This window comes from Phascolarctos cinereus, unplaced genomic scaffold, assembly GCF_003287225.1.
Source record: "Phascolarctos cinereus isolate Bilbo 61053 unplaced genomic scaffold, phaCin_HiC Scaffold_7;HRSCAF=346, whole genome shotgun sequence".
Taxonomy (NCBI): domain Eukaryota; kingdom Metazoa; phylum Chordata; class Mammalia; order Diprotodontia; family Phascolarctidae; genus Phascolarctos; species Phascolarctos cinereus.
The window spans coordinates 91801336-91817008 of NW_027556180.1; the positions used below are offsets into that span (position 1 = coordinate 91801336).

The 15673-nt window shown below is 34.3% G+C and overlaps 1 protein-coding gene across 9 annotated transcripts in view; it reads right to left on the reverse strand.

Moving 5' to 3' along the window:
- Positions 1–15673, reverse strand: part of DGKH (diacylglycerol kinase eta) — a 226951-nt gene that overhangs the window by 129024 nt on the left and 82254 nt on the right. For all 9 annotated transcript variants that reach the window (XM_078147618.1, XM_020977016.2, XM_078147617.1 and 6 more), the window contains 2 exons: positions 10008–10118; positions 3025–3105 (listed from right to left, as the gene is read on the reverse strand). In XM_078147618.1, coding sequence (XP_078003744.1) covers positions 3025–3105; positions 10008–10118 — 192 coding nt within the window. The remainder of the gene's footprint in view (positions 1–3024; positions 3106–10007; positions 10119–15673) is intronic.

The window sequence follows — 15673 nt, forward strand, 5'->3', positions numbered from 1 at the left end:
AGATGGTAATAATCAATGTTGCATGCGGGGAGAGACACGAACACCACTGCATTATTGTTGGAGCTGTGAATTAGTTGTGGTTTTTTAAGCATTTTGGAAATCAACTTGTAATTGTGGAAATAACCCTTTGCCCTAGAGACTCCCCTACTAGGCATGCACTCCAAGGAGGTCACTGACAAAAAAGAAAGGCTCCATACACAACAAAACATCTATAGCAGCACTTTTTGTGGTAGCAAAAAAAAGTGGAAATAAAGTAGATGCCCACGGATTGAGGAATGGCAAAACAAATTATAGTACATAAATATAATGGAATGATGTTGTGTTATAAGAAAGGAAGAGTATGAGCAATACAGAGATGCATGGAAAGACTTAAATGAAGTGATCAAAGTAAATTAAGTAAAGCCAGGAAAACAATATATTCAATGATACAGCTATAATATTAACTTACTAGTGAGAGAATGAGTTTTCTTTCCTGAAACATTAATTCACTTCTTCTGTCTACTCTCTACTTGATTTTATCGTTATGCATCTTTTGTTTCTTGGATTTTTCTAGACCACTGACCTCTTTGACTTCTCAAAACTTTTCAATGTGCAAATATTTTTTTTAAAAAAATTAAAACAAATAAAAAGAAAATTCCTCACCCTAATATCCATGCTATCATTTAGTCATACTAACAAGAAAACACACATTTAATTTCTTAGTCTTTCATTGCTGATGAAAGTATCTACCATTCTTCAATTTGGCAAATTTGCATACTGAATAATCATCAGATTCTTCTGAAGAAATGATTCAAATTCTTCTCTTTATTGAACATCCAATTATTTTCTTTAATGCTTAACCTCATGTTTTGAGGATTTATCATTTCCAAGTACCAACCAATCATTCCTCTTTGAAATGTCATAACATATTTTTCCTTTGCTATATTATAAACACAGAATAATCTTATGATAATCACAATCTAATTGACTTTCCTTGAAATATGGAAGGGTTTTTTTAATCTTGTGGGCTGCAAAATTTGTATATCAATGCATAGTTCTAAAGTTTGATCAGGATATGTATTGGTGAGTTAGACTTGAGTTTCCTCTTGTTGTTCTGTAGATTTCCTTCGTTTCTATTTTGCCACCAGCTTCCAATATGTCTTGGCACAATTTCTTGTACAATTTCTTGAAGTACAATATTCACATTTTCTTTTGTTATGATTTTGGAAGACCCATAATTCTTAAATTTCTTCTTGATAGTCTATCTTCAATTTCATTATTCTTGGTTTGGAAGAGTCTCGTACATTCTATCTTTATAGTCTATCTTCAATTTCATTATTCTTGGTTTGGAAGAGTCTCGTACATTCTATCTTTTTAAATTTGTTCTATTCATTTTCCTTCTATTCCTGTATTTTTGCATTATACTTCTGTTATTCTATTTCTGATAATCTACTGTTATGGAGCAGGTATCCAAATTTTCTTCTAAATTCTGTAATCTCTAATTACATTTATTGAATTCTTCCTTAGGAGCTCTAGTTTTGGTCCTCATTTAGCTAGTACTATTATTTATTCACAAGATCATAAATCTAAAGTTGGAAGGACCGCTAGAGTCCATCAAATCTAATGCTCTTATTTTATATATGGGGAAACTGAGGCCCAAAGAGACTAAGCAACTTGTTGAAGTTCACAGAAGTAATAAATGATGAAACTGAGATTTGACCCATGTCCTCTGATTCCAAATTCAGTATCCTTTCCATGGTATCACACTGACTCCTCCTTTGCTAAGAAGTATTTGTTCACAGCCATTTGAGACGGCTCATTTCTTCAAATGTTTCATTTATTTCTCTTCCTCAGTTAGTGTGCAGCTATCACTATCAATCATTTTGATGACTTTTCTGTGGTGTAGTTACTACAAATTTATGTCTTACCACTACTCCTTTCCCTTCTGTAGGCCCACTGTTGTTATGCCTTTTCCCAAGACATTACTGTTCATTCTTTGTGTTTCCTTGGACCAGTGGGGTTGGATAAGATCTATAGTTCTAAAGGAATGAGAAGGACTAGGGACCTTCGCAAAGCTGAAATAGAGAAACGTGACCAAAATAACCATAGAAGTAATAAGCAAAACTAAAAAGCTGTTGGTTTTTTTAAACATAGAAAATCGATTTTAAAATGCTAGCTAACTTTATCAAAAATAAGAAAGAAAAAAAGTAAAAATTAATAGCTTTACAACAGAGCCATAATAAAGAGAATTATAAGAAATGATTATAAAAATTATGTAACTGAGAATTCAAGTAGTTGGGCCTATTGTCCCCCCTTCTCAGTCATTCTTCTGAATTCAATCCCCCTAACTGAAAGAGAAGTGAAATAAACAATGGACTGAGAGGGCACCAGCATCAAAGGAAGGCTTTTTTAAGCACAGGAAAGATATGATTGTCTTTGTAGTCAGGAGTGAGGGAATTTAGGGGAAAAAAAGGAAAATATTGAATATAAGAGATTAGGTACTCTCTGCTGTGTAACACTATGCAAATCATCTAAATTCTATCCCTTCGTTTCCATCCACACTACCTAGAAAATTAACAATTTTTTCAGAGCATGCAAACAAAAGCTTGTCATAATCATGTTCATTCTTTCAGTTTCCTAAATATAAACTTAAAATTTTTCTCATGCCTAAAGCTTTCATCCTCACAAAAGTATTACCCAATTAAGAATTAAGACAAACAAGAAATTCATAGAATATACCTCTGCAAGATCAATGGAATTAAATATTGAATTTAAAGGAAATAATACATAAAAGCAACAAAATCAAAAGGAAAGGTCTGACTTTCATAATTGAAATCAATTTAACAAAAAATATATATAGAGAAAGGACATGACAGGAATAGTGCTAGAGTACCTAATTTAATGATGCTAGAGTGCTAGTTTATTCAATTTATAAATTCCTCAATAAGTACAAGTGATGAACAATTTGAATAGGTGCATTCTTGATAGTATCAGTAAACGGTCTTTGGATTGCTTTAGACAAGACTTATCAGAACTACAACATACCGTGAAACTATTGTTGACGTTTTTTGTGCTTGATTCAGCTACACTGGCATCCGAGAGGTCGACTTCATCAAATATTAGAGACTAAATGAAAAAGAACACAAACACATTACATACAAATCTGAAAAGAGATATCATTAGCTACCTTTGTGTTACAATATCATTCTTATAACTGCTACTTAAGGAATGAAGGAGGAAGATGTAGGAAAAGTTGCTTTGCAGATACGATTCAGTAATTTCTCTTTTGAAAGAGTTCCTAAAAATAAAACCATCAGGGAGTAACCCACAAAGTGGGATCCGCAAACATAAAATGCTTTAAAAAAAAAAAAACCTCATCTCTAGACTCTATTTTGGAATGCAAATGACTTTAGTTATTTGGATGTTTTAACAGAATTTTAATAGAGTTCATTGACATGCATATTCCCTCCAACAGTATAAACTCATGCCTTCCTACAATTTTTTTTAAAAAAGAGAAGAAAATCAAATTACAAAAATAAAAATTACAGCTTTACAACAGATACAAAATAAAGAGAATTATCAAAAACTATTATAAGTAATTATATGACAGTGAAACTGAGAATTCACTAGTTGGGCCTATCAGGCAACAAACCTTCTTTATGTAAACCTTGTATATCCTCCATCTGGCTATGGGAAAAATAAAAGATTCTGAGCTTGAAGAAATCCACTATTCTTTCATGCAATCCTAATGGCATAGAAAGCTAAATTGTATATACTTACAGTCTATCTTTTCAATACTAATGTTTTATTGCTGTTGCCATATGTCAAGGAAATGGAACACCACTCTCTCTGAAGAACTAAAGATGAATATCAGAAAGCAAATAAGAGAGAGGTACATGATAGGTGTGAGCTTCTGCAACATAAAACCAACAAGAAACTACAAGGAAAACGGAGGTGGGGAATGGGGGGGATGGGGGGCAGGATAAAGGATGTCATCAAGGAATTATAAAACAGGGAGAAAAGATGGGCTGGTCATATGACAAGAGTGAAGGTTGAGAAGTAGATAGCCAGAATGCTCCACTAGTACCATTTGGATGTGATGAGGAAGCAAGGAATGTTTCCAGTAACCTGAGTGGCCATCTTTAGGGAATAAATGTGCAAGAATTGCACAGGATGGACAGGTATGGATGTAGTTGCAATCTACATCTTTGGAGGGAAGCCTCAAATCAACAAGATCAGAGATCTTTTGGAGTATATGTTTAAATATTAATTTAAACAAAATGTTTCAATGGTTAAAAATAGAAATGAAATTTTCAATACTAAAAATGAAACAGAAAAATCCAACAAATAATAGGTGACATTATTACAGCACTTTAAGGGTTGCAAATCACTTTATAAATATTATTTCATTTGATCTTCACAACAACCCTGTAAGATAGGTGCTATCAATATCCCTATTTTAAGAAGGAAGAAACTGAGGATGAAAGAAACTAAGTAACTTGTGTGGGGTCGCACAGATAGCAAACATTTGAGATGACATTCAAATTCATGTCTTCCTGACTCCAAGTCTAGTGTTCTGTCTAACTTTGCCTATCTTCTCTCATCCATTCCCACTCTCTATACAGTAAAATTCTTACAGAATCATAGGATTTTTGAGTTAAAAGGGACAGTAGAGGCCCTCCAGTCCAGCTAATTAGCTAATAAATGAACACTATCTATACTATCCCTAAAAAGTAATCACTCAATGTCTACATGAACAAGAAACTACCTTATGAGCCAATTCAATCCATTTTTGGTCAATTCTAATTATAAAATATTTCCTTATTTCGAATTGAAATCTTCCTCCTGATAATGTCCACTTAATGGCATGTTACCTTGAATAATTCTAGGGAGTTGTTACTCAGAATAACTATTATTCTTATTTCAAATATTTGAAAATAAATGTGTGCCTTCCCCAAGCTACTCTTAATATACGATCACAGTTTTAGAGTTGACAGTACTTCTAGAGGTCACCTAATCCAACCCCCTCATTTTACAAATGAGGAAACCATGATGGAGAGAGATGGGATGATTTGTCTAAGATCTCACAGGTAGTAAATGGAAGAACCTGCATTTGAACCTAAGTCTGCTGATTCCAGACCCAGGGTCCTTTCTACTAACTACAGTTACATAATTTTATTTATCTAGGGCTCAATCCCTCGACCCCAAGACTGAGCCCAACTGAGATAGATTCAACAGATCTCTTTATGGCATTGTTGGTTGTTTGTAACCATTTCAGATCACTTTCCCTGGATCTTCTCCAGCGGGGAAGTCAGTGTCCCTCTTAAAATATGACAGCTACAACTAAACACAGTACTCCAGGTAAGAGACAACCAGTCTCAAGTACAAGAAGAATTTCACCTCCTAAATGCAAACATATCCTTCCATTAATGCATCCAAATACCATGTTTACTTTTTTGCTCACAATTTCCCTCATGATGCCTCAATTTGCAAAACGAGATGCTACATTCTCTGGATAGATAGAGAACAGAAAACTCTCCTTCCAGCAATCCTTTCCCATGGGAAAAGACAAAACTTTTCTCCGGGGGAACCTGAGGTCTGATAATGTTTCAGTGAAAACAAATTCAACTTATTTTCATAAAGTTTTCAACAACAATTAATCACATGGCCACCTAGTTTTCATTTAATCTCTTATTCCCTGAGATAAATGAAATCTCACAATATTTTTTCCCAGAGGTTACTTTTAATCATTACCAGTTTGGGATATCAATTACAAGTGTTTAATAGAAAGTTATCCCTTCCTTTACCAAGTCATACTCCAAAAAATTATTGTGATATGGAGACAATATTTTGTTCTCAAAAGCTATGCCAGTAGAGCATAAGTGCAGACAAGTCCTACCAAGAAGGAAAAGCTTTAGGAATGGTCCCAGAAAGAGATTAAGTTTGTTTTCAGACAGCCTGTCTAATCATGTACAGAGAAACTCTTAAATTTTTCAAACCTAGTGATGAATTATTTGAATACAGCAAGCAATAAAACAAAGAAAAATATAAAACTGCCCTCATTCGTACACAGCCCATTTCTACTCCTGTGACGATAATAGCAGAGCAGCAGAAATTACAACATAGGGTGTTAAGAGTAACACAATACAGTTTTCAAATCTATAAACATTAACTTAGTTGTTGGTACTTCAAATGTGATATCCCTGTACAGTGACGAATAAAGAGACAAATTTAAAAAATAAACTGAGTCATGTCAATATTGACATTTTTACTAAAAATGAAATCAGAAGACAAGAAGAAGTTGCAATTAAATGGAAAGATTATCTTTTTTTTTCCTCTGAGAAAGGCAAATAAAGAAGTTAGCAGAAGTGGTTTTATCATGTGTTCAAAGGCAACAAGAAACATTTTATATGTATTTTATTTATTTATTTTAGACATCTTGGTCATCTTATACTGCAGTGTTAAAGATAAATATTTACCCAAAAAGGCAAGGGCAAAAACACAATTTCCCTGAAAATAATTGCAGCTTACTTGCTCCTACCTGTTGCAGAGACTGAAGAGGTAAAGAGGTAAAAAAAATTCTATGGAGGATTCAACCCAGCAAACTAAATCATAATACACTTTAATGCTTGGTTACATCAGTGGACAGGTAGGCACAGAGAAGAGTAAAGTCGTTATTAGAAAATATGGTTTAGGTGCAATAAATGAGTAAGGTTAAGGAATGTAAACTATACAGAAGTCTCATGTCTATACATCATGATTACTTTCTTTGAGAAGAGAACTGGGAAGCACAGGGTAAGGCAAGAATCAGAAATACCAACAAATTAAATTAATTATAGTTTCATAGAGACAAAATGGCTGGTTACCAAAGGTCTAGTCATTTCAGAATCAGCAGTCTTTGGAGAGTCAGACTGCCAACTTGGCAGAGATAAAAATTGAATTCAATACAAAATTAGAAAATAATTTTTAAAAAGGCATGATGCACAACTGAGGCACCTCCAATCTATTAAAGGAAGTTATTGAGAAATGGGAGACTGATTAAAAATAAAGACATTGACATACACTAACACAATTTCCTAGGGAAATTTAAATGATGTAAAGCAATTGTAACAAAAAGACCTACACACTACCTGAGGCAGAAAACACTTGATGTTCTTGGTGAGCAGAGGGATGGCCCCAGGGACTGCACTGCTTTAGAATAACAACCCCTCTGTAAGACATGACTACAGAAGAGAGGATCATGGAAGATTATGCGTAACATTGCCTCATGAGACAATCAGGTACAGTAGAGGGAAAAGCAAGGTTACTGAAAGCTTGGCAATACACCCAACTAAGCCAAATCGTCCTCAGGTTATTTGAAGATGAAATAACTTATTTTGCAACATGATTAATATGCAAATATGCTTTGCATGACTACACATACACAACCTATATCAAATTGCTCACCATCTTAGAGAAGGAGGAGGTAAGGGAGAGAGGGAGAAAATTTGGAACTCAAAATCTTATAAAAAATGAATGTTAAAAATTGTCTTTACATTTAATTGGAAAAAATAAAATACTATTAAAGAAAAAAATAAAGATGAAACAAAGGAGGACAATGAAGAGAAAAGAAACACTGAATATCTGTCAAGATTCCCACATATCTGATTTTGTCAGGAAAAGCACTCCCTTCACCAACAAAGATCATAACCCCTCTATATCTTAGAGTTTTGCATAGTAGTCTAAGGCTCTTAGAATTTCAATGGTTTGCCCTAGGAAACAGAGCCAGCAAATGCATGAGTGGGGCTGGGAGTTAGGTCCAAGCCCAGCAATAAGATTTCTATAACAAACTCTTTCTCCTTCAGTGAAAAAAGGAGTCACTAGAGTTTGGATTTTTCATATCAAAGTTCCTAATGTGCCATATGAGGAAATAGGGACAACACTAAAGAAAATGACAGGAAAAACAGCTACAATAGACCGCATGTATACAGAGAAGATCCATGCGAGAGGCTATGGAATTTTAAGGGCACTGAGGAATAGATTCTGAAGATATCTGGAAGAAGGAAGGCTAGCAAAGGCTTGGGGGAAAAAAACCTAAGTTTTATTTTTCCTGAAAAAGTCAAGCAAGAAAAATTTAATAACCACTAATTCATATGCTTACTTTCTTACCTTTACAAAATCTTTATAAGAATAATGTACTCACATATCAAGGACATCTTTGATAAAGGTATGAGAAAGGAGCAGTCACGTTTTGCAAATGATATTCAAAAAGCAGAATGAATCTTTACATCAATACAATTGACTAAAAGGTGGAAAGAATACAAGATTCCACTGTGTCTATTGTTTGTGGTACACACATATAAATAGATATAGGTAGACAGAGGAGAGAGAGAGAGAGAGAGAGAGAGAGAGAGAGAGAGAGAGAGAGAGAGAGAGAGAGAAGGAGGAGAGAGACATACACACATATATATAGAAAGACATATAGACATGGAAACAAATGACATAGATATCCATACATATGCTTGCCAAAGTTGTTTGCTACTGTCACAGAATTTGTATGGCACAGAGCCCAGATAGAAGGGGATTCTCTCTAAGCTGCTGATGAAACAAAGGAGGACAATGAAGAGGAAAGAAACACTGAATATCTATCAAGATTCCCATATATCTGATTTTGTCAGGATGATATTGTGCTGTTTGTATCTACCTAGCCCACAGAGCTTCTTGAATGAGACACATAAGAACTCAAGAAAGTAGATGAAGAGGACCTACTCTCCACACTGTGATATGCAATAGGATGGATATCCCATAGAATTGCCCTCTTGGAAGATACTTGTGAAAAGAGAATGAGTGTGGGCCCATTACTGAGGAGGAGAAAGGGGGCAAACCAGATTGCCCTTGTGAAACTGTGCATGGTTTTAAATGATTCTAAGCTTCTCCCTGAAACAAATCTCCATTTTTTAAACATCAATATTCTTCTGGTGACACTTCCATGGTATATTTCACTCTTTGAAGAATTTAAGCATGTGGTCACACAAAGAGAAAGAAAAAGATGCACAACTACAACATATTAGAATGTGGAATTATACAAAAGCAGCATAAAGGATATGTATGTATGTGTATAGATAATAGATATGGCAACTATGTAGCATGAACTGATTGACATCATTCTCAATTGCTAGCCATCAATTGTCAAGAGATCTAGAGAAAGATTATAGGACCATGGGGAGCTTCCCTCTCAAAAATTTATGGGAAGATTTGGTTGAGAGTTATATTATATGTATAGATAGTGATCTGCTCCATCTATGTTGCTGAGGTCACGGATCAATCAAAATATTTAAGTATCTGACATTTTTCCTTCTGCTTCTGAACGGCATTACCAATTGTATCAACAGCATGAATAGCCATACTAATTATTAACTGCTAGTACCCAGAGACTTTTCACACTGCATAATGAGGAGTGGTACCAGAACACTAGTTTTACATACCTATTTGACCATTGAACAGAAGATTAAATCTAATTAGATTCATTGAAGTACTTTCTAGTGAAGAGTTTTAACTCAATTTAAGGCTAAAGTTTGACTTCCCCATCATCAGACTATGTCTATTTGTGATTCATAAAATTTAAAGAATAAGACAATTAGAAAAGAATTAAAACAGACAAAAACCTCAAGTTTGTTTTCATATCGTAAGTTAATCTTTGTTTTACACAGAAATAAAGTTAAGCACTAATTTAGTCTATATAATAAAAATGGAATTACATTGAATGCTTATTATAAAACTATCCTTACGGTACATGTTTACAGGACTACTTGTTTGGCAGAAAATGACGTCTTGGCAAGATCATTTTTGCATTCTGATTGCGAACTTCATACCATTACCCCTTGGACGGGGCAGAATTGGGAAGAAGGAATACTAACTGAATTTATTCTTAACTCACTCCAAAGAAAATAGTGTAATAATAAGTTTCTAGAGGAAAAAAATTAAACTTGACTTCACAAACAATGATAGTTATTTTACAGAGATTTGCCACTACCTTCCTCACTTCTTACCTTTGAGTCCTTGGCATAGTAGAGAGTGCGACCTCGAAGTTTGAAATAACGTTTTTTCCACCTTTGAAAGGAGCTGGTCTGCTTCAAGAGTAATCCTTCCTTAATACTGGTCTGGGAAGGTAAACAAAATAATAAAATTGAAATGTTGAATACCACCAAATGAGCATTTTATCCAATAAAACATATCATTCCTTCTTAAAAGGTTCATTTCTATAGTGTTGCTGAAAACATTTTTAGTGTGCTTTACTCTATTAGTCATAGCTACTTCAGGGTAGACACATATATAGTACACACACACACACACACACATATATATATATATACATATATATACTTATTATATACGTATATTGTGTCTTCCTTAATAAGAGGGTAAGCTCCTTTAGGTCAGATTGTGTTCTATTCTTTTTTTCCCTTTGGATCTTTGGCTCCTATCTGGTGCACAGTAGGTACTTAACAAATGCTTGTTGGTTGACTGATTGATTGATTGATTGTCTTAAGTCACTCAACTATAAAGTTATCAGAACCTGCCTTCAAACCCAGGATTCTTACTGATACCAAATCTGGATGAACAACATACAGTTAGTTGAATTCACAATCCTATCCAAAAAAATTAGTAAATTAGTAGATTTAGCACTAGAAGGGACATTAGAAGCCATCTAGTTCAACTTCATCATTTTACAGATGAGGAAATTAAGCCGTAGAGAGGGTAAAGGACTTGTCAAGGTCATACGATTCAAAGTTAGGATTCAAACACACAGATACTCTCTCACTCCAGATCCAGAGTTCCTTCCACCGCAACACCTTCTGAAGTGAGGTCTCCAAGAGTGTGTGTGTGTGTGTGTGTGTGTGTGTGTGTGTGTGTGTGTGTGTGTATCGCTATATCCTGGTTTAATATTTTTATCAATGAATTCATAGGATCCTGAGAGCTGAAAGAACCTTAAAGATTACTGAGACTTACAATCATATTTTTGGTTTTCTAATTTAGTATTTTATTTTTTTCACCAATTACATGTAAAAACAATTTTTAACATTCTTTTTTTAAAATTTTTGAGTTCCATATTCTCTCCCTCTCCTCATTAAGGTAAGCAATTTTATATAAGTTATACATATGCAATCATGCAAAATGTATTTCTACATTAGTTGCGTTGTGAAAGAAAAAACAGACCCAAAAAAAACCAACAAAAAGAAAAATAAAGAAAAACCATACTTCAATTGGCATTCATACTCCATCACTTCTTTCTCTGGAGATGGATAGCATAAAACCTTCATTTTACAGATGAGGAAACAGAGGTCAGAGTAGTTAAGTATCTTGCTGAAGTCACACAGGTAGAAAACAGCAATTAGAATTTAAATCCAGGTCATTAGCAGACCACGGTGTGCTAATACTGTCTCACCCAATTTGGTGCTAATATTCTATGACAATAATGTGGATAAGGTCAGAAAGGGTGTGTTGCTCAAATTGTAAGATGACAAAGTTGGGAGACAAAGGAAGCAATGTTGAAGCAGGATTCAAAAAGACGTCGATAGGCTAGAAAGTGAGCCAAAACTATTAAGATGAAATGGAATACAGACAAATATAAAATCCTACAGTTAGCTTAAAAACTCAAATGTAAAGTTACAGAGTAAGGGAAATGTGGTATGGATATAATTTGACTGAAAAGGACCTGAAGGCCTGAAGTGACCAGCTCATTGTGCTATGTAAGCATAAGAGATAATGAATCAACCATATAAAGTAATGGCTAAAAATGCTAATGTTATCTTAGATCACATTAATAGAAGTGTAGTAACCATCTAGATAAAGGCAACAATTTGATTCTAACCATATGCATTATACTAGAGAGAACTACAACGGAAAACTTATATGGGGGGGTGTCTATGCAGAGTCTACTCATTTTAAATTTTGCCATAGTAGGATATGATCTATATTGTGATCCAAGCCTGATTTTGCTTTCTATAAACTGGTGTCAATTTACATGTGAGGATTTTTTAACATAAGAAAACAATCCCGGGGCGAGAGTTCCTTCACTCAAGGATCTCCCAGGCCATGCATCTCTCCTAGATTAGTCAAAGCACAGGCCCAAATATCTCCCCAGTTATGTATTTACATCATTTGTGCCCTTATATTCTAACATTTTTCTATGCTGATTCCAAAGAATCAATCAGTCAAGTATTTATTATCGGCGTCAAGCTGAGCTCAGCTCTAAGGAAATAAGAATAAAGAATCAAACAATCCCTACCAGGAAAGAATCAAAGTCACAGCCCACATAAGTTGCTGCCTGAGAATGCTTCTTTCACCCAACACAGGTATGATGTGGATTCCAGTGAATCTGTGATTACAAATGAGGGTCCCTTTCCCTTCAAAAGCACTAGATGACACATTGTTACAAATTTAACAAAGAAAAAGGGATTTTTTAATGATTAAAAATGTAAGAGTTTGAAACTTTGAAGAACAACATTTTCTTCAGTTCATGTGCAATTCTATAAAAATACGCTAAATATTCTAAAACATGAAAATATAAGCTGATGTGAAATCAGAAATGGGTATCTCACAATTAACTTACAAGTTATCTGTCATTTTACTGTACTCTTTGCAAGATTTTGTGGGGAAAAAAGCAGTTGGCAACAAATCCAGAGACCTGGGTTCCACTAAACTCTACCACTAATTGCATAATTTTGGGTAAGCCACTTAATCTATCGGGCCTCAATATCCTCATCTGTAAAACAAGGAGAATGGGATGAATAATCCCTAAAGGCCCTTCCAGATTAAAAAAACAAAACAAAACAAAACAAAAAACAAACCTATGATTCTAGGAATTTGTAATCAATGTGAATATTGATTTTCATTTCAAATTGGAGGTGCACTTATATAAGGAGGAAAAATGCCCCCAACACATAATGAAGTAATACTTTAGAAGGCTAAAAAATTAATAATACTTTTAAAAGTAAAATAACTTACAGTAAAAATATTGCTGATGAACTTCAAGACAAGTTACACAAAATTAAAGCAAAGTCAGTGTGGCAGGTGGGGAGACAGTATTTTTATTATTTGATTGCTAAAGTGTCCAAAAAGATAACAACTTAAAGAAACAGAATATAAATAAACTGAAAAAATCACTTCATTTTTATCAAACCTTTCCATAATGAGTAACCATTCTATAGAAAAAGATTGTATAGTCCTCTTTGGTTACTTGATTTTGTTTTCCCACATACTGAAAACCACATTTTTAAATTTAGATGATTGAACAAGAGAGAGACATAGACAGAGACGTAGAGAGAGAGATACACAGAAATACCAAATCAAAGAATCAAACAAGTTTTGACCTAAAGAACCTATTCTGAAGTGAGAAGAACCAAGAGAACATTGTACACAGTAACACCAACATTGTGCAATGACCATCTTTGATAGACTTAGCTCTTCTCAGCAATACAATGATCCAAGACAATTCCAAAACACCTATGATGGAAAATGCTATCCACATCCAGAGAAAGAACTATGCAGTCTGAATGCAGATTGAAGCATACTATTTTTCCTTTTTTCTTTCTTTCTCATGGTTTTCCCCTTTTGTTCTGATTCTTCTTTCGCAACATGACCAATGTGGGAATTTGTTTAATATGATTGTACATGTAAAGCCAATATCAGACTACTGTATGCAAACTTGGGGAGGGAATAAGAGAAGCAGAGAGGGGGATTTAGAACTCAAAATTTCATTAAAGTGAATGTTGAAAACTAAAAATAAATATTTTTTAAACCTATTATGAAACAAACAAAAAAGATCATAGAATTGGATATTTCAAGGTAGAAGGTACCTTAGCCATTGTTTTGTTAAGCCTTCCATTTTACAGAGAGAAACTGACTCCTGGAAGTGACTTGTCCAAAGTCATATAAGGAGTAAGTGTCAGAGCTGTGATTTTAAGCCAGATCTTCTGAAGGCAGCATGGCATAGTAGATAGGGTCCTGGACTTCAAGTTAGGAGGACCTGGGTCTACTGCTTATTATCTGAATGACCCTGAGCAAGTCATTTAACCTTTCTGGACCTGAATTTACTCATCTGTAAAATGAAGTGAGTTAGACTCTACAGCCCCTAACAGGGTCCCTTCCAGCTCTAAGTCAAGAATCCTATGAGTCTTATCTATTACACCACATATGTCATTAAGGGAGGTTGGATGTTTTTATGAGTATTCTAGTAATACACAATAAAATTTCCCCCCATTTCACTTGTGATGAGAAATACCTGTACTCACTGGTTAAATTGTATGATAAAAGGTTATTTTTCAATCAAAAAAATTAACAAATCAATGACACTCAAAATAAAGGACAGAGACACAAATAATCCTGAGAAGAAAAGGAAGTAAGGGTATCTAAATAATATAGTCCTTTTCCTCAGAGTCATTTTTCCTGGTTTTTAAGTTCTGATGTTCATTGTGAGGAACAAAAGGGGAAAGAGAAAGAATGGTATTTGTGGGAAAAACATCTTTTATTGACACTGATCCTCCAAAAGATAAATACTACAAAGTGATGACTTAATGCACTTTAATATCTGAGAAAAAAAGCAAAAAAGTTTTTTGTTTTGTAATTTAAGAAAATAATTAAGAATACCCATTTTAACTAAAGGGGAAAGTAGGTGGTACCGTGGAGAGGATGTTGCATCTAGAGTCAGAAAGACTTGAGTGCAAATCCTGCCTCAGACACTTATTAGCCACGTGGCCCAGGGCAAGTCAATTAACCCTGTTTGCCTCAGTTTCCTCATCTGTAAAATGAGCTGGAGAAGGAAATGGCAAGCCACTCCAATATCTTTGCCAAGAAATCCCAAACAGGGTAACAAAGAGTCGGACATGACTGAAACAACACAACAACAATAATAACATTTAAGCTAAAATACCATACTAACAATAATAGTGCACTGGATTTGTATATTCTGTTTTTTAACAAAACAAATATGAGATGTTCAATATTAGCATCTCTTGAAAACAAATGAGATATTTGGAAATTTTAATGATAGTTTATTGCAGTATTTGGATAAGCCCAATAATTGCAAGGTATTTTACACACACACACACACACACACACACACACACACACACACATATGTATATATATACACACATATATATGTCAAATGTGTACAGATTACTATGTAGATTATACAGATATAAAGATCCCTTTAAAGAAAGAAGAACAGAAAATATCCTATTCGTGCACTCTCTGATTATTAATGTCCAGTAAGCTATAAAACAGAGAGATGCATGCTTGATGAAAGTGTTTGCCACTATTTGAGAGAAGCTCTAGCAGACAGTTCAAGGCAAGTAAGAATCCCTCAACATGGTAAGGTCCTACAGATGTTCCTCTTTATAGATGGCACAATTTGGATTCCATCAAAACTGAGAACATTGGAGAGCCTCCTAAATGGCACAACGTAAACATTCAAAGTCACCTGATATCACTGTTCTTCAGCTGTTTTATTACTGTGAAGTATGGAACACTATAGTCTCTGAAGAATTGAAAATGAGTATCACCCGGAGTGTGATGGAAAGGCACATGGTGTGATGAGTGTACATAGCCTAGACATATTACAAACTGAAGCACATTTATTTTGATTATTGCGAGATACCTATAGTTACTGAGGTACAGCTATAAGCTTATCCCATAATCTATTTTATTAGGA